Here is a 27,277-nt window from a genome sequence, read left to right on the forward strand (position 1 = left end):
AGTGCTGTTGCTCTGAGGGCCTTGCACCCAAGCGGCGCAGGAACGGCTGCCTTGACCAGCGGCACAAGCAGGCCTATGCCGGCGCTGGCTCTCGTGGCAAGCGCCAGACTTCCCCGAGTAAGCTTCCAGCATCTCCCAGAGTGGTGGAAAACACATCTGAGAGCCAGGAACACTTAGAGCCTGAATGCTGCAGCAACAGAGATGAGAGTTTCTGATGGTGATTTTCCACGCTCACTAACATTAGTAAGGACTGCTGCTAAAACCAGTTCTGTGGCAGTTCCACTGCTGAGTTCAATGATGTAAAGAAAGAGGAGGAAGGAGTCAAGCAGTTACAGCAATCTTGAGTCCAGCAAGCCAGGCTGGTGTTCTCAATTCCAGTTTCTAGGGGACAAAACCAGACCAGAGTGGGGATGGATCCCACAAATAATGCACCCAGGCCCCCCTTTAAGCATGGGGATGAGGAAAGTGCTTTCATTTTCACAGGGAGATGTGACATCCCTGCAGCAGGCAGTGCACAGAGCAGCAGCTCTACCGTTTAGGAGGAATATTTTAAATAAGGAGCAGAGTGGCACACAGCTTCCTTCCCAGATTTTACCATACAGGCTCAGCAAAGACTTGAAGTTCTAGCAACAGGCAGCTAGTCAGAATTGACTCAGCACCGATCTGGGGCATCACATTCAGTTTTCTGCAATCAGCTATTGTACAGGGCTCTGCACAGCAGTTGTGTGTGTCCGTGTGAAAGTCAGTGTTGTCAGGTAGTTTCATTTTTCAGAAATGGGGACCACAGAACTGAAGCTGGAAGAAACACTGCTGTTGCTGACATCAAGTCTCCTACCCTGCTTACAGAGGGAACTGCAAACATACCCACACCGGTGCCTAAACTGCAAGAGAAAGAAGCTCTGACATAGGCTTTTAAAAGTGTTTATTGATGGTTATTAGATGGAATGATGGCGCAATAGTGCAAACCACTGTGCAATTGGGAGAACACACTCCCTTCCCAGCTTTCACATTTACTTTATTATACAGGAGACATGGAATAAGGATTAAATACAAAATGGGTCAGTATGCTGCATTTACCACACTCTGTTGGGCTTTGGACAGATTACTGTTCCCTCAGTGCATGTCAGTTCAGAGCTACATTGAAGCATGGAGTGGCTGCTACGTTCCGTCCAGCTCTGCTAGCAAGACAGTTGGAACAAATGATCATTTTCATGTGCACACACATCCTCAGTCTGAAAAACCTAGCACTTCACTCAGCCAGTTCCTGCACTTTCTGTTTCGTAAAGAATGGAAAATACCAGATGTTCACAAACCACACATAATATTTACTGGTACACTACAAGCGAGTTTTAGGGGTACTTCTTTGAAAGTAAGATTTCGGCTAATACTCATCTATCTTGCTAGCTTGTAAACTTAGGTGCCCACTTCCTCATCTTTGTCTGATCTTCTCCCTGGAAGCTTCTAAAAACAATTAGGAGCAAGCAGCTAAACTCTGTGTTTCTACTGCTTGAGAGTCAGCATTAGAAGATATTTATTAGTCCAATAACAAACCACCAGCTAGTTTCTCTAAAGAGTTGTACTGTTGGATCACAAGTCAAAGAACATCCTGTCCTCAAAGGATGCATTTTGGAAAAAAGAAAAAAACAAAACACCCAACCCCACTCAAAAAATTAAACAACACAGTTACAAGTCTCAGGGCTAAACTGACCAGCAAACAGTGGTTCCAACTATCAACCATGCATACTTCTCCTTGCTTTTCAAATTGGTAACAACATCTTTCTCTTCAAGAGAATCTAGAATCACAGCCACTTGGAGACTAATAAAACCATGGGGCAGATACTGGAGACTTCAGAAACTGCTGGGTTAAGGTAATGCGGATCAGTGTTGTGCCCTCTTTGAATGTCATTCTTATTCCAGTCCAACAAAGTTACCTACACATATAAAATATTAGAGTTGTGCCACTTGTCAAAAACAAGACATCTCCAATTATTGATCACACTTCAGCATTCAGTTGGGACAGGGAATAATACATTACAGAAAGCAAAACCACGAGATTTTAGTTACATAAAACAATATAATTTGTATATAAACTGATAAATACTGTCTCCATGGTTCACTAATTCCAAATACTAGTTATCTGCACATTAGTTGCTAATATCTATTACTAGAAGTAGTTCCAGCTTGTGCTCTCTCAGGGTGGTCAATTGATTTCCGAGACTAGTCAGCCTGTTTGCTCTGAGGGAAAAAAAAAAATCTCAGCAATGAAACCAGGTTCCATGTGAAGATTTCATTTTGTTGTCTGCCAGATAATGAATCCTATGATTATAGAAGCCACTGCAAGGCCAAGAATCAGGATACAGATCTTCTTACGGGATTTCTTCTAATAAAAGAAGAAAAAAAGCCACTGACACCAGGAAGAGATGATGAGAAAAAAAAGCAAATCTACCAGTTAATGTCACTAACTCTGGCAAACTAGAGCACTTGATACCCATACTTATTCAAGAGAAGTAACCAGTGTAGTCTGAACACTTTTACATGTTCCTTAAACTGCATGATCCTACCGATAACTTTTTAGTTTTAGCAGCATAGTGGTCTAACTAAAACATGACAAGTTTTGCTTCTCTTAAGGAAAATGCAAGCCTGACTTCAACTTGACAACACCTACCATATGCTTTTCATCCTAAGAGATAGCACCATGGCTTCAAAGGAAAGCCAAACATGGTTTGGCTATTTAGCTATTTAGATTTTCCAGGTAAGACTACTAAAACTGCTAAGCAGTTCTCCGAGACCGAGTAGAGTTGGTGTAGAAATAGTATTGCATTTCTACAGTTTAAATGATTTAGTATACAGTTACTGTACTTTGATTTTACAGCTTTAATCACTTTATTCATCATAGGAAACTACAGTCTGTCCATATACACCCAGTATTTTTAACTTAGTATCTAAGGATTTGAGGATAGTTACATATAACTACGTCCTTCTCCATCTCAAAAAACCACATCTAATCCATGTCCAATAGCTCCCAAAATTAGCTTTATAACATACCTCAAACTTCATAAAGGAAGCCACGGAGAAGGACAACACTACTAAATGCTGCCAGATGGTAAAAGCTACTTTCCCTCCCTTGCAGCAGCACTGGGGTTTTGCTGCCTTCTAGTACCTCCCCCCACATAACAGCTTTAAAGAGTCCAATCTTTTTATCTTGGGTGGAAGCACAGCAGTGAAACTCTGTACAGGGCTGACTGCAGCAGAACCCTTGTTCCTTCACAGAACCTGAAACTACAGGGACAATAACAATGAAAGGAGTCTATGGAAACATTGAATATCGTACACAAAGGAGATCTAAGCAGCAGTGAGATTCACTGCGAGAGATTTGATTGGCACAGAGAGGACAGAGTACAGGGTAGAAACTCAGCAGTTAAAGAAGGATGCAGTAAATCCTGGTCAAGAGAAGCTTCCCAGTTCTGGGCAAGGACTTCTGCACATCAGTGTCCTGGCTGATATGTTTGCAAGACGGATAAAACATGAGAATTTGTTCGTGTTTAACTGTTCTGCTGACTCCTGAAAATGGCAAAGACAGCAAAACACTTAAACTTGCTGAGCGCACCTGCATGAAGGAACAGACTGACTATGTAGCCTCTGAAGTAGAACGGTAATTTCAATACCATGTTTTTGACTCAAGTGCTTTATCTACTCCTTGCAGCACAATTTTGAGTGAGTGCCAACTTGCACAAGCTGTTTTTAATAACTTGTTTGGTGTGCTGCAGTCCTCAGTATGTTTCCTTCATGCCTCTTCCATCATTGCTCAACTGTACATTGACAATAATGCAAGCGTACAGAATTTACCTGATAATAGGCAGCTCTCTGTAACTGCTCACTGGCTCTTTCCACATGGACTTCTGCACTTTCCACATTTGCCTCTATGCTATCTATGGAAAAATAAGAAAACTCATTGTAAAATATTTCAGAGTTTAAAAAAAATTAATCAGAATACCTTTTTTTTTTAAACACATAGAATACTGGAAAATTTCATCTATGTAGGCAAAATATGTAATTGAACTAAAAAGAAACTTCCTATTATCCAAACACACTTACCAATCATATCTCCTTGGTCATGAATCATCATGGCTAAATCCTTAAATATCTGATTGACATCCAAAATGTCTGCCTGAAGACAACAGTTCAACAAGTTATAACAAACATTGGTTACAGTTTTTCTAATCCTCATTCTTAGTACCTCTCCTGCCGTTGCTCAAAGTGTCAGAATAGATACCAGCATTCACCGCCTGAGGCAACTTGATGCTACTGTCTATGGAACCTGGGATTAACACAACAGCCTACAATATTCCTGCTACTGAATATTTCTTTCATCACGCTAGCAATTAGTGCAGCGTGGAACTGAGAGGAACATTGTAACACGAGTTGCTCCTACCATCTCTGAAGGATCACCAGTCAACACCGAAGGAAAATTATACCTAGTCTCCTTCACCAGGAGCAGGGAGATTGATCTTGGCATCAATCCTCTCTACAAGGAACTCTGTTCCTCCACCTTCAGTTCTCCTCAGCCCATCCCATTAGTTAGCACTGCACGACTTCTTTGGTTTATCTCCCAATACTGTTAACTGTGCAGCATCTACTGGTCACCTCTAATTGCCTGATTGCTGTTTCTCTTTCTTTAATGAGTTCAAGGTCCTGTTCAGTTATTGCCACATCTTCTTCCTGAGACTGCATTTGATTCCAATCTTCACCACTGGAAAGAGATGGAAAGAAAGTGCGACTCTTTCTGAGTACAGGTGCTTCCACACTCCATTTATAGCAAAGCGCCAGCGAGTTAAAGGTGAAAAGTTTCCTACAGAACCCCCCTGGCCCTGCACCTATACACAGAGACAGGACTGATTTGTGACAACAGTGACAAACTGAACAACTGAAAAAGGAACAGATCAGGAAAAGTGAGGGAACTGGAAAGCAGTTACATGCACAGAATACCCTGTTCTAGGATGTGACATGTATCTATAGCATTGTAGAAGAAACCTCCTTATTTCGGTTCTGCTTTTCTTTTTCTAAATACCTGCACCTTCCTTCCCTCTCACCATCCCCCAAAAGGGAGAAATCAGGGTGAAAGTTTATAGAGAGTAGCCTGCAAACACATAATCAGAACAAAAGAACACCTGACAAGCATCTGGATTCAAAGATTCTCACTTGCTATCTGGCATTTGGAAATAGGAATAAAGAGGTTTAGTATTTAAATTTATTAGTCTAGTAAGAACTTCAAATTAAACCACACACCAAAACAGATGTTAAAAACCAAGTAACTCTGCACCCCAGTCTACCTCTCTCCTGATGAGCTGTTACTTCATAACTGCTGCACAAGTTACACCAGTTATAGCGAAGGCAGTACCTATAATACAAAGCCGTCTATGTGTTCAGCATAGAAAGTTCTTCATGGGCAACATCTCCCTCTTCTCAACAAAGAGAAGGGTGCCGGAAAGCGCTGTAACATTCCACTGTTATGTATACATTAAACAGTAAGTTTTAAAGTCTCCAAGTGCCAAAAGAAATGAAGATAAGCTACAGGACTAGGTCAGAGGCAGCTGACTATTGCAGCGATTCAGCTCTGAGATGACAGTAGGGTTTTCAGATATTTAAGGCAGAAGTTTCTGATACGTAGCACACAAGAACAACTTCAAACGTGGCGTAGCTGCAGTGGGCCACTATCTCTCACCGAGCTAAGAGCCTCCACATGAACAGGTACCTGCCTGGTTCCCCTTGCTTTAGTGAGCAAGGCCTTCAAACTCATCACAGCATCTGTATAACTGCACACCCTGGGGTTTTCGCTCCTGACTCAGTATGTGAAAGCACAGGGCTACTGAAGGGGATGCAGGCCCAGCAGCTGATCAGATGAAGTGCAGTTTGCAGGGGGAGGATGTATAGATGAGACACATAAGTTGGTCTCTTGATTCAGAAAGTTAAAGTATTTAAACAGATGGGGCCAACAGATTTCATCCCAGTTTTCTCAAACATACATACAGTAGAAACTGGCACAGTAATCACAGATACTTCGAGTGTCTCGAGTTCTCTTTACTCACGCTGCAGAGTTGATAGAACATTTTACACACCTACCTACTATGCAGGCACACTGTTACTGCAGAACTGACACAACTGTCTGACAGGTGACAGCAATGCTGTCCTGTGCACGTTCTAGGATTAGTTTGCCAGTGCACAACGTCCAGGCCTTCTGAATTTAAGGCAGCATCAACCACTACTCTATAATACCTCCAACAGGGCTGCTAGATAACACCCAAACCCATGAAATAAATATTCAGCTCTTTGTGGAAAGAGTCACAGCGAGGCAAATCCTGTCTGGTAATCTTGTGCTCACAGTCCAGAAAACCAGACCTCCAGTGGCCACATACTAGGGACTCTACTATTCCCCTCAGGGCAGTAATCATGCAACCTACATTTAAGGAGAATAAAATACTGTCATATGCAGCTAATTTTACTCTGTATATTAGAAGTACTGTAATAATTGCATTTCAAATCTTTTTGCTTTGCGTTCAGCTAGCAGACCCTGGCCTAAGTTACAATAATGTATCTTACCATGAAAACTTTAGTTATACATGGTTAAAACTATATATAAAGAGTAGAAGCAGCTGTTACCTATCAAATGAAACAAGCTGTTCTTCTCTGAACCGCTCATCAGCCTGGAAGAGATAAATGAGTTAAGTCTTGCAGACTACCAGGACCACTCACAAAATCAACACGAATACCTTTAAGACAAAGGCATGTATTTTCCAGAGAGTTCTTTGAGAATGCTGCCGTCACTTCAACTTCCAGATTTAACTTATGTTAATTAAGATTAGATTTAGATTAATCTTTAGATTTAATTTTTAGATTCAGATTGCCTCTGCAAATCAAAGGCAACTGAGAGATGAAAAGCAGCGAGTCCGTTTACTCAGATCAGCTGTCATTGTTTGTCACTTCCTTTCTCAACACGCACCAAAAAATTTATAGCATAACCCAACCAATAAATGTGTTCCTGTGCAGAAATTAAGAATGCATACTTAACACAAAGGCCCAAGGCAAGGGGAGAAAAATGCTTTCACTGGCCTTTTTACTATGAATTCTTAGTTGGCACAGGGGTTTGTGAAAACATAATGGGGAGAAGGTTTGAATGTACATTGGAGATATTAGCAGGACAGAAGCTAAGAAAAGAGAGACATGGCGTGAGATTGAAGATGTAACTTAAGGTGTGGTAGTCTTCCAGCTGACCTCTTAAATTTTATAGTTTAGGTCTAATGTCAAGCAAAGAGCAGCCTGCAATGCTTTGCTATTAACTATACTTGACTCCCCATCTTGTCCTCCATGACATTTGCAACTACCAGGATTCCTTCCCCCCTCTGCTAACACTGACAAGCAGCACGCTGAAATGAGTGCCTAGGACTTACAACCACCCGAATGATACAACTAATGCACCAAGGCCTCATCTGCGCTCAGTAATGTGTCAGTGGACAGCTATGAATTTGGCAGGCAAGTACAAGATCTCTCAAAAGCCTTGTAGTTCACTACATCAATACAGAATTCTTTTAAATACTTACAGAGATACGGGAGCCAGCTCTCGCCCTTGCTACGGTCTCTTTTTCCTTCTCTGACACTCGCCTCTGTATTGCCTGGAAGTTATTTAAGGCTGCGGAGAAGTCATTCATTAAACGTTCTTTCTGAAGCCTCTGTTGGCGCTAAAGAATTGAAACAAAACAAGGTTCTAGCGTTCTGGGGTGCTGGAGAGAACAAAAAGCCCACCATATTTTAATTTGTTATACCAAATGCTCTATGCCTTGCCTACTGCAGAACAGTTCTGTGCAATACGGCTCTCCAGTTTCAATCTAGTTTTAAGTCTGAAATAGAGAGGTCTTCTACACCATTACTTTTATTCAAATCACGTTCCAGTTATCTACCACATTTAATTACTTACCTTTTGGATACCTACAATGCCTCTACCCTCCATTCCTCTACTTAGCCAAGCTGGTAGTACTTAACTTTCTCTTGTCCAGATAAAATAACCCCCTTAACTTTCTTACAAATATAGGAAGCCCCACACCTCCAGAACTAACGACAACACCTATTACCCCAGTTTCATAAGCTGTCTCTCCCAGCCATGCCACACTACAAGCCTGCTGTTCTTTGATCAGAGAATCTCCTTAGTCCTGATAACCATTTCAGTTTATCTTTTCTCCAGATACATTAGTTGTAATATTCCTTTGCATCCTCATTTCACAGTATCAACTTATTTAGCCTCCACAGAACATCTCCTTCGAGTGTTGTGACATCCCAGTTATGGGAAATAAGAAGTTGTGAAAAAGTTTGTCCCAAGAACACTCACTACTCTGGTCAGTTCTTTGCTTTCCATTACAGAGACTCCCAAAAGCTATCTCAAATTACAGTAGTGGAAAGCCTGCAATCCTTCAATGGGTTTGTATCAATTCAACAGCCATTTTGAAGAAATAGATGCTTTCAATTAATTTTTTTTTTCTATAATAAGCCACTATAGCAGTCTCATAATACACTGAAGCTTCCACCTGAACTGTCTGGAAGCAACAACCCTTCTGCCAGAGGAGATCCTCAGCATGTTGATGCCAGCTCCTGCAGATTTTGACTGGACTGCTCCACCAGGCTTCGAAAGGCACTGCTGCATTCAGCGAGGTGCATGGGACAGGACTTTGTTGACCAGAGGGAGATTAACTGAAAAATATTTGCTGAACAAACAGGCAAAACATGGCCATGCTTACAACTGGGATACATATCTTTAAATGCAGAGTTAGACTAAGACAACATCTGCTGACCCATGTCCACAGATCACCCCACAGCAGTATCACAAAAGCAGATATATCAATACTGTGGTAGTGATTTAAAGTAGAGCAAGAAAACACCAACCACAGAGGACTGTCCCTTCCCATAGGGAGGGGGAACTTGAAGGACTATTTGGCAAGAGATAAAGTCATAATCATTGCCTCACTATATTTTGCTTTATTAAAACATGAGCAAGGTGAGTCAGCTTCCCACCCCCTGCTAATAAATCACATGCAAGGGAAAGCTTCTTGGCATGATCACATTTCATACTGACATGCAGTTTTCTATGAGTTCTTATTCTAAAAGACTGCCTCGCATCACCTGGCACTTTGTAAACAAGATTTTTCTGAGTAAATTTCTGAAAAATAACAGAATCTCATACTTAGCTCTCCCCAAACATTTAGGGCTTCTCATTCTCCTGCGAGTAAGTTTTATACCTATTTGCCACTGGGAAACTTTGTTTTCCCAGTTCCATATACACAGCCAGGACGTAGCCAGTTTAATCTACTGCCCTGCTTCAGCAACATTCTTCATGGCAAAAGGCTGCTGCCTCTTCAGCTGGGCCAGTTCAAGCTTTGCAGGGTTGCAGTCTAAGCTAGTTTTATGAAATGAGTGATTTAAAAATATGACCAGACAAATTCTGTGTGCCCACCTGTTCAGAAGCAGACAGAGGAAGTGGTAGAGACCCCAACTCCTTTAGATATTCATTGGTCTCTTTGGCAAGGCAGTTTGCAGAATGCTGTAGCTGTTGTCTGTAATAAAAGTTCAAAAGCAGTTAAACAAGCTTCTACCTAAAAAGCAGTCTGCAAGCATTTCAGTTTCCAAAATAACGACCAAAGGTAGGGGTTCTGAGATGGCACATCTTTATGGTGGGGATTTTTTCCTCACCCTAATGGAACACAGATGTACTTCTAGCATTTACCACCAGCTTGACTCTGGACTACGTTTTATAAAAAGATTCAAAGAAGTTCTGTGCTTCCTGCTAACTACTAGAATTCAGTAGTCTTTTTAAAAAGATATTTTGCTCCAATGGCATAAGAGACAGAAATTCAAGGGAGAGGCAATTTATTCAGTGAACGTAATCTCTCTTTTAGGGTGAATTCCTTGAGGTACCAACCGAGAACTAAGTGTTCACTTGACAACCGCCACCTCCGTTGGTTAAATGTTCGTTTGATAAAGGTACAGAGACTCAGAAATATTAGATTTGTACATTTTTGCGAAAATTAATGGTCAGAGAGAGGAATGATCCAGCTGCTACTTTGGGAAATGCAAGGCTTTCCCTTGAGCCTTTATGTTTTCCAACAACACTGCAATGCAAAGCTGTTGTTGCAAAGGATCTAGTGCAGCTGTACCTTCATTAGTGCCACAGTACAGGAAGACATTAATTACACTGAACTTAATGTAAAGACACCATCTTGTACATCAAAGATGCAGTTCATTAGAAAGAATGCCAGTGCTTCACAGAGAACAGGACCGCCAAGTTTTATTTTGCGGTCATATGCACAAAAACTAACGCTGTAAACCAGGACACAGAATACTAAAACAAGAACCAATTTGTTTGGCATTAAGTGGATACAGGATGCTTAAGTGAAAGTCCATACAGCCCAACAGATATGCAAATCAAAGCATTCAGGCTGCATTATTGTATAAGTTGACCTGCAATATGTGACTGAATAAACCACCTGTGCATTTTTGTATTAAATTTCTATGGCAGCTGGCAGTTTGTGGAGTGCAACCACCCTCACCTTAAAGAGGAGAGCCATTTCTACAGTGAAATTAAATGGAAAGACATTTGTTTGGTCACCAGTGATTAGTTCTTTAATCTACTGATTAAGTACAGATCGAGTCAACTGAGCAGCTCAGGCAAACAAATTCCTTTTTCTCCCAACTGGACTCTGATCTCATCCTTCAAATATATTGTATGCAGCAATCACCACAAGTTATGAACTTAGCCAAAAACTGGCTATTATAAGAAATGGGGAAGCTGCATGTTCAGAGATTCAAGGTACAGTCACATGAAGACATAATGGAAGAACTTACTTTCAAGCTTTCTTTTATGACTCCAGAAATTACTCTTCTCATAGCTTGCTATTTATGCTTTACAAGTTTCTAAAAGATGCACAGACACACAGATTCCCTGTCCAGTCTCTCTAGGAGTCAGTTTGGACTATGCCTGTTTAAACATCTTCTATATTGTCTCCCACTGGCATACTGTTCTTCTGAAATTACACGTGGCATTTTGGCTGCCATATAGGATCGCTAACCTTTGAAGTGCCTAAATCCATCCATACTACAGGCTACTTTTTCATCAGTTATGGGTCTTCCTTGCTGTTTTTCCCTATTGCTCTTACAGGAAGACCAAGTACCTAATATAGCATTCTTCTAAACAGCAAGTGAAGCTCCTATGGCTAGTCCTCCCAGCACAGCTAATGCACAGCTGATGTACTACTGCCCTTTCTAAATAAACTATACCATTTCTAACTGTTCCTGTCCAGCAGTTTTGAATGGCTTCTCCAGAGTCCTGCAGAAACACTTTAATTCATTCAGTAAACTACTTAGTGCAGCTAGCCATTTTTTGTTTGCAAGAATGTATTAAATTTATCTAATAAAGCATCTCCCCAAAGCAAGTAACCCGGTTCCTCTAAGAATACAGACAGAAATGAGAGAGAATGTACACAAACATTAGCTCATTTGACACTTACAAGTTTTCCTGAAGCTTGCTGGAATCCTGCTTGGTTCCCAGCTGGCTCATCAAATTCTTTATTTGAGCAGCTGAAGATAAAGGGATCACAAGATGCGTTAGTAAGACAAGTTCTAGTGTGTTTTCTTCCTTCTTGAATGTATTATTCTAGCCCTCCCCAAGAGATTTCTTTCAATGTTTGACTTAACTCAAGCTGGCAACACAACACTTATATTCCTTGCTTGAAATGCAAAAGTGTGTTTTAAACATCCCCATTTACACATGATCCAGCCTAACGGACTAACTTTCAGATAATAAAGTCACAGTGAGGCATGAAGACAAGTCTGGGGAGCTAAAAGTTTGTGCACTTCTCCTCAACCGTTTCAGACCAACATACATCGCTGCTTGTTTCTACCAGCCTTGCTATTTCTGTTCTGCAGCAGCGATAGCCTGAAATACAACTTTACTCTGCTGTGTGGCCACTTTTACATATTCTAAAGCTCCTTAAATTATTAGTCCTGTTATTAAAAAAAATTAATAAAAAGCTAAGTGTTGCTATCAGTTAAAAAAAGAAAAAAAAAATTTATTCTTCTACTCACAGTAGCCCAAACCCCTCACAACACTGCCACAATCTTTCAAGAACAGCAGATAGCAATGCTTCACTGCTACCCTGCATCAATTTGAAATCATATAGTAGCAAGAAGAGATATTCTAGCCTTCTATCTCCCAGGTTTTTCCACTACTTTCCTGTGCAGGCACTAGTGATCATGCAACCACACAATGAATCACGTCAAACCGTTAAGCTACCTGAAAAGCAAGTGCCGTCTCTCTCCCCACTCCCTCTACCTTAGAAGGTTATCTTTTTGACAGATCAGCACACTGATCCACTTTATTCAGCAGCTGCGCAATATTTAGCATTACTAGGACAGCAGTACAAAGCTTGGTTGGGTCAAACCAATCATGAAATCATATACTATCCCACCAAGCATCGAGAGAGGCAAGACCAAGGAGGATCAGCTTAATACAGTTCTACAGGCAGCAGAATTGAGTTGAAATACCCCAGGAGTTTAACAAGAGCTACCTCCAATTCAGTGACATTCTACTGGTGTAACTTCTGCTTTGAGCCTGGAGCAAGCTACTTCAGCTGATTAAATGTGTTGCAGAAGAAACATCAGATTCCTACAACAGCCACTTCTTTTAAAGTGATGTCCAATGCCGCATAACAATGGCAGCTCAGCTAAGGCTGAAATATGATTTAATCAGTAATTAGGCAAGTATTCTAGCCTATTTGCATCCAAGGAAGTACTTTCACAGAGAATTCCTGCCTTCTGTTAGCTCATCCAGTAAGGAGCTGTTTAGCAACTTCTTGCACGCTCAGCTGAACGTGGCTTCTAGCAAGCAAGCTGCACGGCAGCCGCAGGAGGGTCTGAGAAGTTCAGTCAGGCTGAACTGACAACTGGCACATGCACTATACTCTGTGCGCAGGTATCGAGGACTTTGCAAGTGGCTTTTGAGCTATAATGTCTAGATAGCCCGAGATGTTTTTTTTTTACCTCCATTGGGGGAGATTTTTGCACGAGTCCCGTTTCCACACCAGGCAATGTGCTTTTTGCCCTGGTCTGAGCCAGGTTCAGCAGTTCACTTTGCTTAGTTTATCTCAGCCACCAGCAATTCACAGAGTCTACACAAAATGAGAGCAAAGTGTCTGGGAGGCCAAAGGAATGGGCGAGAGCTCTTTACAGTTATTCTTTGGATAATGGGTATACATACCAATGCAGAGAGCCCCCTCAGTCCACAGCTTTCAGGCTCCAAACCCTTTCAATTTTAGGCTGTAAAGCCTTCCACATACTGATTATTTTACACTCACTTACTTAAAACATTTCAATCTCTGCTCTAGATGCTTAGGTAACGTAACAGTCTTGAGGGCAACAGTTTTGCCAGCTCAGGTCATCAGCTTTCTGTACTTTTTGTGTGAAACGCTAGGTCTACAGAGTTCCCCAAAAGGAGTAGAAAATAATCCACTGTGTCTACTGTTCGCTTCCTGTTTTCCCTTTAGGGAGTGAAAGGAGAAATGAGGACAGGTTTAGGGCTTCAGTATCTCTTGTCCTCCTAGGTTTGAATGAAAAGCTTTTATCAAATGTATAATAAAGTTAATTACCATAACATTAAGCCAGATGTTCTGAGTGTTCCCACCCACCTTGATAAAAACCATAAGGCTATTTGTTTCGCTCTAGATAGGCAGTGCACTGAGATAGGGTGGCTGCTGGTCAGGAGACAGGGGAAGCTTGTCCTATGAGAAAGAGAAGCTGAGCTACTTCGAAGGGGAAGCTCACAGAAGTCCCATGGAAGTGGATGGTATGGGGGTGTAAAGACATGGGGGGGAAAAAAAAAAAAAAAAAGAGGAAAAAACCCAGACAACCCGTTATTTGGTGAACTTAGTAGCAATTCAACTAGCAGCCATGACTATAGCAAGAGGAAATGAACGTGACTGAGCAAAAGCAAAGCAGTTTCAGCAATATTAATAGCTTTATACAATCACATTGGAGAAGTCACCAACTTTCAGAGGAGCCAACATGTTCAGCAGACCTTACCCCTAAAAAAAATCGCATGGGTACTTGGACAAGTAGTGCCTTTCCAGCAAAGGCAATATCCATAAGAGGGGGTTATATCAAAGCCCCTTTGGGAAGTGACTCATTTAGTACGCAGTACCTCAGTAATCAATACCAGGATTTCAATGATTAGCTTACAACACCGGTAACTTTCTCAAATGACAACCAAGAAACTGCAACACCATTTACTTAACGGCAATCTGCTCAGCAGCAGAACGCTTCCGCGCAGAGCTCCGCGGCCCGGTTAGGAGGAAACGGGCAAGTTAACATCAGCCTTCAGAAACCTCTGCTTCTCCCAGACGCCCGCGCAGGGCAGGGTGACAACCCTCGGCTCCCTGCTTTCCCCCGGAGCACCCTGCTGAAAGCGCCTGAAGGCGAACGAGGAGCCATGGCTCTTGCCAGGGGTCCCAGAGGTGTCGGTTCGGCTGGGGAAGGGCGCAGCGCGGTACGGGTGACATTATCACCGCGCCCAGAGCGCCATGGGCGCATATCCCGCCCAGGCCAGCGGAGCACGCAGGCTGTGGAGGGGGAAGCTCAGCTACCGGCTGCTGTGAGCCCACGGCCGCGGGCAGCACAGGCCCCACCGGGAGGCCGCCAGGCCGGCCCTGGGTCTGCCCGCCTCGGGCGCTCCCGCCCGGCACCGCCCAGGCGGAGGCTCCCGCGGGACCCCGAGGAGAGCTCCCCACGGGGGCCGCGCTCCTCACGGCGGGGCGGGGCCGGGCCGCCCCTTCCCACCCCGGGCGCACTCACTGTACTGCGCGATGCGCTGAACGTTGGCGCTGCATGTCTGGATAATGCCGCCGAAGTCCCGTGGCGGGGGCGGCGCCCCGGGGCGGTGGGGGTCCAGCGGGCCGTACGACATGGCTGGGGCGGGAGGGAAGGAGCGAGAGCGGCGCCGCCGGACCCAGCTGACAGAGCCCCACCGGCCTCTGCGCATGCGCTGTGGCCGCCAAGAGTCACTGACGGAGAGCCCGCATATGCGCGAGCCGCGGGCGCGGGCGCATGCGCGCTCGAGGGGGGGGTGAGGCGGCGGGGCGCCGTGGTGATGGGGAGTCGTGGTGATGGGGAGTCGTGGTGATGGGGTGCCGTGGTGATGAGGAGTCGTGGTGATGGGGAGTCGCGGTGATGGGGCATTGTGGTGATGGGGCGCCGTGGTGATGGGGAGTCGTGGTGATGAGGAGTCGTGGTGATGGGGTGCCGTGGTGATGAGGAGTCGTGGTGATGGGGTGCCGTGGTGATGGGGAGTCGTGGTGATGGGGAGTCGTGGTGATGGGGAGTCGCGGTGATAGGGAGTCGCGGTGATGGGGCACCGTGGTGATGGGGCGCCGTGGTGATGGGGAGTCGTGGTGATGGGGAGTCGTGGTGATAGGGAGTCGCGGTGATGGGGCACCGTGGTGATGGGGAGTCGTGGTGATGGGGAGTCGCGGTGATAGGGAGTCACGGTGATGGGGCGCCGTGGTGATGGGGAGTCGTGGTGATGGGGAGTCGCGGTGATAGGGAGTCGCGGTGATGGGGCACCGTGGTGATGGGGCGCCGTGGTGATGGGGAGTCGTGGTGATGGGGAGTCGCGGTGATAGGGAGTCGCAGTGATAGGGAGTCGCGGTGATGGGGCGCCGTGGTGATGGGGAGCCGTGGTGATGGGGCGCCGTGGTGATGGGGCGCCGTGGTGATGGGGAGTCGTGGTGATGGGGCGCCGTGGTGATGGGGCGCCGTGGTGATGGGGAGCCGTGGTGATGGGGCGCTGTGGTGATGGGGAGTCATGGTGATGGGGAGTCGCGGTGATGGGGAGTCGTGGTGATGGGGCGCCGTGGTGATGGGGAGTCATGGTGATGGGGCACCGTGGTGATGGGGAGTCGTGGTGATGGGGAGTCATGGTGATGGGGCACCATGGTGTAGGGGAGTCATGGTGATGGGGCATCGTGGTGATGGGGCGCCGTGGTGATGGGGCACCGTGGTGATGGGGAGTCGTGGTGATGGGGAGTCGTGGTGATTGGAGTCGTGGTGATGGGGAGTCGTGGTGATGGGGCACCATGGTGATAGGGAGTTGTGGTAATGGGGAGTCGTGGTGGTGGGGTGCCGTGGTGATGGGGCACCGTGGTGATAGGGAGTTGTGGTAATGGGGAGTCCTGGTGATGGGGCGCCGTGGTGATGGGGCACCGTGGTGATAGGGAGTCATGGTAAGAGGGAGCCCGCCCCGCCCACTGGAGGGCCTGGGGGGCAGTGTGAAGCCTGGATGTCCATGGCACCACAGCCCATGGCTGCCTGGTGGGACACCGAGGAGGAGCCCAGCATGGCTGTCCATGGCACCACGGCCCATGGCTGTCTGGCAGGATGCTGAGGAGGATCCCAGCACCATCAGGTAGTTGTGAGGAGAAGTTGTGCTCTCACTTGTGTCTCTGGCAGAGCCATTGTTAGTTCTTTGGATGAGCTAAATCATGGAACTGACCATTTTTGTTAGAACAGGCCGTTTCCTGATCTGCCTCATCCTGTGGCCAAACACCAGGGCCCACCCAAGGGAAGCTGGCCAACATGTCACTGCGGACTCAGGGAAAGCCGAGACTTTTGCTCATAAGCTGTGCTTGCATGGATGCAATGCAGAATGAGATAGCTACCATTTTAGGCCTCGTTAGATGAGGTAAACCCTGCTGTATTGCCTCTGAAAGGCGATGAATGCTCTAAGCTTTCTAAAAGGCCTAGAATGCATAATAAGTCAATAAAACAGTGGGAGAATAATGAAGTGTTTATAAGTAGAGCCTACATAACAATTTGTGATTAAACTTTATCCCTTATTTTAATTTCAGCTTACTATATACAATGAACTAAATTACAGGTACTTTTTAAGGCCACCCCTAGAGGCAATTGTACCTGAACTTAAAAAAAATTATTGCAGTCAACAAACAAAAACATTTGCACCAACCCTGAAGATACTAAAGTGGCACTCACTCTGCTGGCGTCAACAGCCCTGTTACCTGAGAACGCAGCCGCTAAAGAAGAAAATTGCTTCACTGCTAACAGTGCCTTCCAATAAATTAACAAAGTTTCTGTGAACATTTATTACACAAGTAAGTCCATATTTAAGGCTTCGGTCAAAGGTGAAATCACCTCAGTGACTGAAGTGCTCTCACTCATTTCAGGTAGCAGGTGCTGATGGGGGAGGTGGACATGTTACCTTGCTGAAGCAACCCCGTCTTGATTTGGTCCAGTTCAGTATTTGATTTTGCATTTCAGTGTTTATTTGCGTTTGTTTTGCATTTCAGTGTTTATTTGTTAGTGAAGCCGTGGGTGTGTCCATTTCTGTAAGCTAAGCACAATAAAAAGGAGATGTTTTGATATAAAAAGCATGAATATTTCAATGTGTATTCACAGAGATTACAAAGTAATCACTTTAGCAATATCAACATAAACTAGGAGGAAAACAATTAGAAATATAAAAAATAGAGAACCTTTTAAAATGTTTAAATCCATTTACATTCTAAAATTATATTTTAAATCATAATATTTTTACACAGTTTCTCAACTTACCTCTTTTTGTTCAGCTAGTAATGCAATGCTAGCTTTCAAATCAAGCGTAAAGAAATTTAACATCCATTTCTGCTACCTACTGCAGAAGCTGTAGTATTTTAAGGAAAGTACATCCAATCTTTGAATAAAAAATCTGAGGTCATGTAAAGAAGTCAGTGTACATATGATTAAAAGTAGGAGTGTAAATATTTCTTTGAGAAATGCCCAGAGACAGTAACAAATTCCTAATCATAGAAGTGTCCACAACAGGTCAAATCTATGGGAAATATAGAGCAGGGCTATGGCTGAAACCTGTATGTGCAATAGATATTGTTGGAGTCAGTTTGACCACTGGTCTGCTTGAAACAGCATGTAGGCAAATACTTGCAGGTCCTGAACTGTTAAAACACTTGTTCACGTTCAACAAATCTTTGGTGAGCAAAACGGGGCTTTTGACAAGGGCGGCAGGGGTTGGAGAGGGCAGCGAGGGCAGCATGGGCAGCTCCCAGGTTGACTCCATCTGTGACAGAAACTAATTTGAAATAGAATATAGTAAATTCCAAGAAACAGTAGTACAAACTGTAGTGAAGCACCACTTTTTACTCTGTTTAAGAGCATTAACAAACTGGAACTTGCTTTTCAGCTTCAGAAGTATTCTAGGAGAAATAACCCTCATCCCTCCAAAATTATATTCCTAAGAAATGCTCCATAAAATAAACAGAAATAAAGCAAACACAGTGTTGGACTGTGGTAGTGTGTAATTTGTACTGCAAGTGGTCTCTTACATATGCTAAATAAGCAAACCATTGTCAGGAGATGAAAATACACTTTAAAGAAAAAAAGCAGCACTTTAAAAGGGTTTTCTTTGTCTCTTGACAGAAGGTTACTGTGAAAATCCAGATCCCTCTCTCAGCTGTATGGGATTCGTGGTTCCTGAAGATCTGTAATGATGCTGGAATTGTCTGGCTGCAGCCGAGATGTACAGTATGTTCTCCTGGGTGAGCTGTTCTTCTGAAAGAGGGTCCATTTTAGCGTGGTGCATTTGCTGTGATAAAATCCCAGAGTCCCTCCCTTCCTTTGAAGAATAATGACACTCTCATCTGAGAGAATAAGATCTTTTTCTTCCTCTTTTGTTCTATTTTGTTAGTGTCAGCTCTGAGGAGCTGACAGACAAACAGCCAGGCTCTTGAAGATGGACGGGCTTTATTGTGTAAATTTCTGGCCTGATAATTTACACACGATATTGTTTGGCTGAAAAGCACCAGTGTTTTCTCTAGGTGCTTTTGTGCCCAGGGACTTGGGGTTGGGTTTTTTTGTTTTGTTTTCTTTTGTTTTAAACCAATAAAAATGTTAATTCCAAAAGAAGGGAATCTCTGGGTCATGAGATTTTGCTGCATAGATTGACTGACCCATGGGGGAGGAAGGGAGCGCAGCTCAAGCTTCATGATGCCAGCTATTTCCCACTCTATGTACATTCCTCACCATCAGGCATAACTGTTTGCTTGCAAAATCAATCCGTGATGTGTACCTGGATCTCCCAGCTCCGATTCTGCCCATCCCTGTGGAAAAAGTAAAGCTTTGTTTATAAGAGAAAAGTTTACAGCTGTTTTAAGTTGGGGATTTTATTCATTGCTTGAAAAACCAATTCTTCAAATGCATAAGGATTGCCAATATCTTCTTTTGCACACTTCTTCAGTGAAATAGGACCATCTGTAGAGAAATGAAGCCTGCAGACCAAATGAGCAATCAAAAGAAGAGGATTGAATGACTCAGACCACAGAGGTAATCTCTCAGGTCTAAGGAAGTTTGTGGCATACACAATGCAGGGTGATGCACGTGTCCTCCACCAGTGCTCGCTCCTGCCCTTCGGGGATTGCACCTGCGCTGTGTGGCTGCCTACAGACTCAGCAGTGTGAATTCATCCTCGTTTCCAGATGTATCTAAAAAAACCTCCAGCCCTCCAAAGAAGTTTAGTCCTTTCTCAGTGGTACGTTTCTCCTGGGACTGAAGGAACAATCGTCCCCCAAGAAACTGCTGTGGGGAGCAATAGTAGGTGGCAGAGAGAGCATACATATGCAAGGAAGGATAGGCTGGATTCACACACAACTACCTACATTGCATTACCATAACAAAAGTCACCAGCTTGCATGCTGCTAGCATGAATTTAGGTTCTTTCTTCTTTGTAGACTAAATCAAATCATGGAAGAAAACAGCTAGTGCATCCACAGTGCCTGTAATGCCTGTTCCTGACAGTCTTCAAAGATCTTTCAAAGAACTTCACAAAGATAAATCTGATTTGGAGAGATCCCTGGAGAGGGATGCAGGATGTGGAAAACATTGTGTCGTTTTGGCTGGTTGCATTACAGACCTGTCAGTCAAAAGGAAGCTTTAGAAGCACAGAGAGGATACAGAGAAGGAAATCTACAGAGAGCAGCACCGTGGGTCGTCACAAATGAGGTGATGCCTGGAAGCCCAGCAAGCTGCGGTTCTGCCTGCTGGTTTTGGTTCTGCGACCACAGATGTGCGTAGGTGCAAAGTGGCATTCCTAGTGAACACAGAAATGTTTTGGCAGGTGAGGAGGTGATGACAGAGTTGCCTATCAGGATCAGTTCTGCTCTGGAGGTACTTTTCACATAATTGCTACTTACTGCTTTCGGTCAGCCGTGGGAAGCAGCTTGTTGCCAGGTGGAAGTGCTCTCCGGCTGGCAATGAGCAGGTCATGGAGGCCCAACATTTGGAGAGCCTGAAATCTGAGCAGTAAGGAAAAGTGGGGTGGGAAGCCTTGGAAATCTCTTTAGGCATTATGCACTCATTCCTGCTTCAGTATGTTATCTGAGCATGACCTGTGTTTTCAAATGACGTGCCATACCTGTACCGCTCTGAGTTGGAGGGTCCTCCTGACTGTGCAGGAGGAAAAGAGCAGCACTGGAGCTCTGCAGGAGAGTCGCTCTCCAGGATCCCACGCTTTGAAGACTGTCAGTGATGGGATGCAGAGGACAGACACTGGTGATAACATGTCTGACCATCTGGTGCATGTTGGCATAGAGGAGTGTCTATGTGAAGCCATGGCAGAGACCTGACAGACTGCCTTCATTTTCTATAGTGCCTCAAAATCCTTGGAAAGTGTCTAGAAAGAGAGCCTGGGAAGGAATGACCTGTAGGCCGTGTGAGCAAAACAGGGGATTGGAGTTGTCAGCATGTTACTGAAAAACCCGGTAAAATCAGAAACAACTCTTTAACACCAATTTAGTATGAAAGAGCAGGCATTCTTTATTCGCAGCGCCGGATGCACGGGGGATCGCTCCTCCTAACGCGCGTACCTCACACACCTTTCCCCTACAATTTATAGATCAAAAATTTACATATTCATACATATTCATTATTGTCCTGTCTACTGATTGGTACAAACTTGCTCGTTCCGTATGTAAATCACTGCGCAGGCTCAGTTGTCCTCTTCCGTTGTTCTCTTCTGAGTAGGTGGTGTTACTTGGGTCGGTGGGGGTCCGTGAGTCGGTGGTTGCGATCTCCCCCTCCCAGAATTACCTTTTACTTACTTGGCTCTTAATCTTGGCGGTCCTGGCCAGTTTTCTGTCCGCTACACGAAACTGCATTTTGTCATCCTTTTCTGACAGAAGCACATTGTCTATTGTTTCGTTCACATTAATGATTACCTAGGGACTAAAATACAGATCAAAGAATACCCTGATTGATATACTCCTTGTCTCCAGACTTAATGTCCAGTTGGATAGGGCTGTACAAGGAGTATAGCAACATCCATGGTTGGTTAATTCCATCGCTCTGGTTACAAGCAGAGCTCTCTTGCTGCCTGTGTACCATACAGTGTTCCGTGCACTCAGCCAGGCCTTGCTTCCCCTCCAGCGAACTCACGGTATGGCTTGGCGAGACGTCTGTGTTCCCGCAGTGCTTACAGCGATAACCAGCCTCCACAGCAGGCAGAAATGAAGTTGTTGGCTCTGACTTATTTCAGGAGAGGCTGCAGCAGTGTTGATCGGGATGTCAAAGACTCTGACGAGCTGAGCATCCAAAAGGGTTTTAAAATTAGGCTGTAGATGGTATCTGGCAATGGTAAACCAGAGACAAGCCCCAGCTGTCCATAGCTGGCAAACCAAGAGAATCTGTACAACAATGATGTGATAGAGGTGAGCCAGCACAAGAAAAAACCTTTTCTTACAAATCACAATTCACTGTTAAAGTCAGTAGAGTTCCCAATACTGGAAAACCTTGCACAAGCTGGACATGGAGGTAGGGGATACTTGAAGGCCCAGGGAAACATGTGGCCCTGGAGTGGCCCAGCTGTATCTGATACCACCAGTCCTGGGCTGGGGAGCAGCTGGGACAGTGGGCTGGAAACATTTGGTCAACCACAAGTTTTTCAACAGCATCTACATTCTGTTTCATACCATGAACAAGGTGATATTTGATAGAAACTCAAAACAATTCACATAACTGGCCCATGGAACTCACGGCCATAGGACATCACTGGGAGATGCTTAGCAAAAAGGCTAGGATGACAATGAGAGCAAAAGATAATCCAGAGAGGCTTTCAGCAGTTTTTCAAAGGGCCCCTGTGCTGCACACATCAAAGCACCAGCTCTCTAAGGATGTGCCTCATGGCAAATCGCTTCTCTTTCTGGCTGGAGCAGCTGGCTGTGGCTGCTCATGGAGGCAGCACAATGGGCTCGGCGGACCTCAGACGTACCGCAGTCAGTTTCTGTGTGTTGGTATTGCCAGGTGATGCAGGATTTTGGCAGCCTGTAGAGCTTAGTGCTACAGCCCTGTTCTAGTGCATGGCCACAGAAGAGATTTTTGGAGGAAACTCCTGGGTACAGCAGCATGGGTTAGCATGCACTTCATACCTGTGTTACTTGAGCACAGGGACAAAGATCACAAAGCTTTTATGAAACATGGACTCAGTGCTGCTGAGCAGAGAGGAAACTGGAACGGAGGGGAGATTAAATGATTTGTCCAAGACTTCACAGTAAGTCTGTGGAAGAGCTAGGAAGGAGACTTGGGCCACATAAATTCTGATTTAGACTTAATAAGAGACAGTCATTCTCTGACAATAGTTGCTTTAATCCAGTCCTGTGCTGCTGTAGTGGCCGGGCCATGCTGCCACTCCCTGACACATCCAGCTTCTGCGGATCCAAGACACAGAAAGCACCTGAAGGCACTTGCAGCTTCCTGGCCTGCTAAGCAGTTTTGAGGGGGAGCCCCCAGTGCATGAAGCACTGGTGCAGGAGCAGAGCTGACGGGCAGACAGCTCCAACTGGTTCTGCTCAATTGCTTCTGCTCCAACTGGGGCAGGGGCAGAGGGTGAGGCATGGGGCAGAAAAGTTTTGCAGGAGGAGTTAAGGCAAGGGAAATAGCTTTGGGGGAGATCCCCCTAACGCTGGTGTGCTTACTCTGCTTCAATGAGGAGGAGGATTTCCAGGGCCCTGGCTCCTCACTCTGACTTCTGAGGGTGCAAAACGTGAAGGTGTCGCTGCGTTACAGACAGCCCATGCATCCCTCTGACTTTGGAGCAAAGAGGATGAGGCCAGCACCACCTTCTGAAAAATGGCACCAGTGGTGTGACACCCAGGATGCCCACCCAGCAACCAGCACCCGCAGCGCTGGGGCTAGACCAGGCTGTGGCTCTCGCCCAGCGCCACCGGGAGGCAGCAGCGCCCCGTGGGAGTTCCCGGGTGGCCGTGGGTGCCAGGGACTCTTCCCGCCTGTGCTGGCTCTGCCCCAGCACCACGGCTGCTGAGCGGTGCCCTGCCGGGGCGATGCTGGCACCGCTGATGGCCCCTGAGCGACCACAGCCCCCAGCACCCCAGCGCCCCTCCTCGTCCGGGGGCAGCCATGCTGGGATGGGGACGAAGACCTCCTTCCAGCGTGTCCCAATTCTTTGCTTTACATTGGCTGCTGCAAAGAACTGAGTTTAAGGCCTGGTGTGGAAGTGGACACAGCTATCGGTGGGGCTTTTCCTCCCCTCTGCCCTATTGATGGAAAAAGCCTCCCGTCCCACTTTCCATTGGGCACCAAAATAGTCCTGGGCTCCCAGGCGTGAAGATAAAAGGCAAAGTGAGGGTGTGCTCTTCAGAAAGTGTCAGGATTCCAGAAACTGTGTCTTCACAAGAGAGGTCTGAGAGCTACTTAGACTTAAACTTGGGCCCTTAAAGTAGTTCCCGACTGGAGCGGCTGGACTGAGCTGCCTGTGCTCAGAGCAGAAGCCGCAGGGTCCCTCCCTTTGCTCCTAGCTCTGTTGCTGCCACTCTCACCCCACAAGAGAGAATTCACTTGCCTGTTTTTCACCCGGCATACTACGTATTTTAGCCTGTGGCCAAACTTGAGTGATTTGTGAAAGAGCGGTTAGGTGCTTGAATGAGAAGCCGTGCCCTTGCACCCTGGGCACTACTCCAGAATGCTCAAGCCTCTCGTCTTTCTTCTGAGATCCCATATAAACTTAGCACTGCAGAAATGAGGGAACTGATTGAACATCCAGCTTTACTGAGTCTGCCTTTTGCCTGGTGGCTGTGTAAAAACTGCAGCAAACGCTTCTGTGCAGGACGTGAACCAGGGTCCCCTGCCTGCCTCCCTGCCAGGCTGCGGGGACGCCTGCCGCTGCCGTGCCCTGAATGCCTCAGCTTGCTGAGCACAGGGAGGCAGATGCAGGCTTTTGCATACTGAGAAGATAAGGAGGGCTTTTTTCAGCTCTGAAAGCTGTTTATTCTTTACAGCGTACTGACACCAGAACGGAAAGTGCCTTTTCCTGCGACTGGCTATTTATAAACAGCCTGCTGTGTGAGCCTTCTCTTGCAAGGGGGCAGGGACTCTTGCAGCTTTTCTTTTGCTGCCTTGAATTCACCCGGAGATCCTTCAGACAGCAGTGAATAGGGTAGATCTTGCTGACCATCTGCTGGGGGTATGCTACAGCACCAACAGCTTTTAATAACTCTTTGGAGTTACTAAACTGCAGCAAGTATCTAATTCAGCCCTAAACGCTTCAGCTGTGCAGTCAGTGCTGTTCACAGCCCTGGATTATTGCAAAGGCATTGCAGAAGAAATTAATCATTTGTGGCAGTCATGCCTTTAATGCATGAAACATTTGTGCTTGCTCACAGGGCATGATCCTTGCAGTGCATGGACAGAAATTGGTCACAGTTTTAGCCGTATCCTTGCAAGCTGCTGAACAGTGCAGTGTTCGCACACACTTGGGATTTGTCTGCTCCGAGATGTCTAAAATATAGCCTCCAAGCCTTGGCTGGCTTTTCTTCCCTGTCAAAGGAGAGAAATAGGCTCCATGAGGTGCCTTTCTCAGGACTTTACGTAGTTTAACTGTGTAGGGATGATGGGCAACACTCTTCCTACCTCCCGCTGTCTTGCTCCAGGAGGCCACTGGCCCTGTGGGGCAGTGCTGTGCTTCTCTTCCTCCGGGGACACTAGGATCCTCTTTTGAACCCCACTAGAAACTCTGAGGAAGCTAGGACTATGTTTAATTATTAAAACTACTGCTTCTTCCCTAACCTAGCTGTGCCCCCTTTGCAAACAAGGTTTGCTCTTGGCACTGCTCACAGTACAGCTCCGCAGTATTACCCAGCTCTTCCCACCCGACGTGATGAGGTGGCTTTTGGTTGTGTCTCTTAGTAGCCTGGCACAGAAGACCAGTGTGCCTAGCAAAACAGTACACAGGCCTGCAGTCGAGAATTAAAGAATAAAATAAAACCCTCTGTCCTCTTCTGATGTTTGTCTCGGTGCTGTCGGAGAAAGGAAGAGGTGTGCAGAGGGATTGGGAGAGCATGGGGCAGACTACACAGCTCTCCAGCCATGCAGGGAGGGCCAGATTTCAGCGTGGCTCTGCACACCAAACACAGCTGGAGTCCTGAGGATGGAAATGTGGCTCAGAGCCAACGGAGTGGGAGAAGATCAGCAAACTGTTGAATCAAGGTCTCTTCACCCCCTTGGTATTTCAGCGGTCGGGAGTGGGTCATGGACTTTTGTATCAGGCTGGACTTGCAGAATTCCCTGGAAATGTGAACTCAGGGATATTTCTGGCAAATCTGGAAAGGAAATAATCTTCCATCCGGAGGCTTCAGGATGCAGCACAGCCCCCTGCACGCTGAAAGGTCCCAGTGCTTCTGAGCTGCGCATATACAATGGTCAGCAGGACTTGGCTGACTTGTCAAAACTTTTCTTAACTCACTATAATGCCCTGCAACCAACTGCCTTTTGTATTTACAGTTGAAACAGGAAAAGCAGGACTTGGTCCATACCTTGGTGTAGCAATTATGAAGCAACCTAACGGCAGACTGTAACCAGCATCTGAAAATCATGAGTGTTGTAATGTGCCATAAACAACTACGTGCCCCAGAAGAGACCCTTAGCCTTCAAATGTTTTTTGAGGTGGGTCATAGAGTAACCTACTGCTCTTGCTCATCAGCAGTGTTTTGTCAAAGATTTGAGGTGCACATCGCCCCCTTTTCCCCTCTCCTTCAGGGCAAAGGCTGACCTGGGAATCAGATGCTTGCAAAAGCAGTCACTTGCAAAGCTTTTACTATGGGCTTAGCGCTTTGTCTCTGGAATAGCACTCGCATTTGGCAAAGAGCTGCTTTCCCTAATCCCCATTCATGCAGGCAAATGCTCCTGGGAATCCCTGCTGCACTAGGGGCTTGTGTTCAGCACAGTACTCCACAGTAGCATCCTCAAGAGATCCCAGCCTGCCTGCTTGGCCCCGGGGAGTAATACACTGCCCCTTTGCACTGACCTTCTTGACCCTGGTGTCCTCCCCCACGATCCAGAGACCTGACAATACGCAGAGATGCTGACCCAAAAGAGAGATGAAACATCGAATCAGCAAGTAAGCAGCCGGTGCTGTCAGAGCCTAATCCATGGATCCATATGCTGAGCCCTGGACTGGCTCCTCCAGACCCACAGGGACACGCAGATGAACTGTGGCAGGCTATAGCTGAGCTTCCCCCTGCCCCCACAGCATTGCTCCTCTGTGCAAAGACTGGTCGAGATGGTGCAGGAGGAGGGCACCCCACTTTGCCCCCAGTCCTGGGTGACGTCGGGGTACTTTCTGTGATGTATCAGAGATGTGTGTCAGCTCTTCCCCACGCCACGCACGGACACTGCTGTTTACTGAGTATTGGTTCCTACCTGGGGAGCCCAAGTCTTGCAAAGGGACAGATCTGCCCTTTGGTGACTCCAGATTTTGTTTGGTTCATCATTAATAACAAGGAGGTGAATTGTTACCTATTTCTGACACCATTTTCTCAGGACAGACCTGTTGCCTGGTTCTTTGCCCTGCTGCTGGTGTTGCAGGCTAAACCCAGCTATGGTGTCTTGCAGAGGCAGCCAGGAGGAGGAGAGGAAAGGAGCAGGTTGCTTTTTGAATGTGGTGTATCCAAGCACTGAGGTGTGACTGAGTACAGGGAATTCATCACACCTGGCACCTCCATTGATGGCAGAGATCAGGAAAAGGAGGCGAAAAGGACACTGTCAGCCCCTGCCACTGAGAGTGCGTAACTGCAGCTGAAGGAGGACACTCCTGGGTATGCCCGATCTAAGATCTGAGACCTTTGTCCACCTCTGTCTTTCTCACCCCTACCCAGTGCTGTGGCAGTGCTGTTTAGGTCAC

The 27,277-nt window shown here is 45.9% G+C and overlaps 1 protein-coding gene and 1 long non-coding RNA gene across 5 annotated transcripts; one reads left to right on the plus strand and one right to left on the minus strand.

Moving 5' to 3' along the window:
* Nucleotides 1-905: 905 nt before the first annotated feature.
* STX12 (syntaxin 12) lies at nucleotides 906-15,021 on the minus strand. Its single transcript, XM_075115098.1, has 9 exons — nucleotides 14,884-15,021; nucleotides 11,547-11,616; nucleotides 9,497-9,596; nucleotides 7,596-7,733; nucleotides 6,658-6,701; nucleotides 4,645-4,750; nucleotides 4,096-4,168; nucleotides 3,847-3,929; nucleotides 906-2,380 (listed from the first exon to the last, which is right to left on the minus strand). The coding sequence occupies exons 1-9, from the start codon at nucleotides 14,993-14,995 to the stop codon at nucleotides 2,288-2,290; spliced, it is 819 nt and encodes a 272-aa protein (XP_074971199.1). The 5' UTR covers nucleotides 14,996-15,021; the 3' UTR covers nucleotides 906-2,287.
* Nucleotides 15,022-15,580: 559 nt separating this feature from the next.
* LOC142066839 (uncharacterized) lies at nucleotides 15,581-19,209 on the plus strand. 4 transcript variants are annotated; one of them, XR_012663809.1, is made up of 3 exons: nucleotides 15,581-16,492; nucleotides 16,592-18,632; nucleotides 18,782-19,209. It is a non-coding gene; the product is annotated as an uncharacterized LOC142066839 (long non-coding RNA). The 4 variants fall into 4 exon arrangements; XR_012663807.1 differs by having other exon boundaries at nucleotides 16,592-17,335; nucleotides 18,514-19,209; XR_012663808.1 differs by having other exon boundaries at nucleotides 16,592-17,195; nucleotides 17,268-19,209.
* The last annotated feature ends 8,068 nt before the right edge of the window (nucleotides 19,210-27,277 follow it).

The sequence above is a fragment of the Phalacrocorax aristotelis genome, chromosome 20 (genome assembly GCF_949628215.1).
Source record: "Phalacrocorax aristotelis chromosome 20, bGulAri2.1, whole genome shotgun sequence".
In the NCBI taxonomy this organism is placed as follows: Eukaryota; Metazoa; Chordata; class Aves; order Suliformes; family Phalacrocoracidae; genus Phalacrocorax; species Phalacrocorax aristotelis.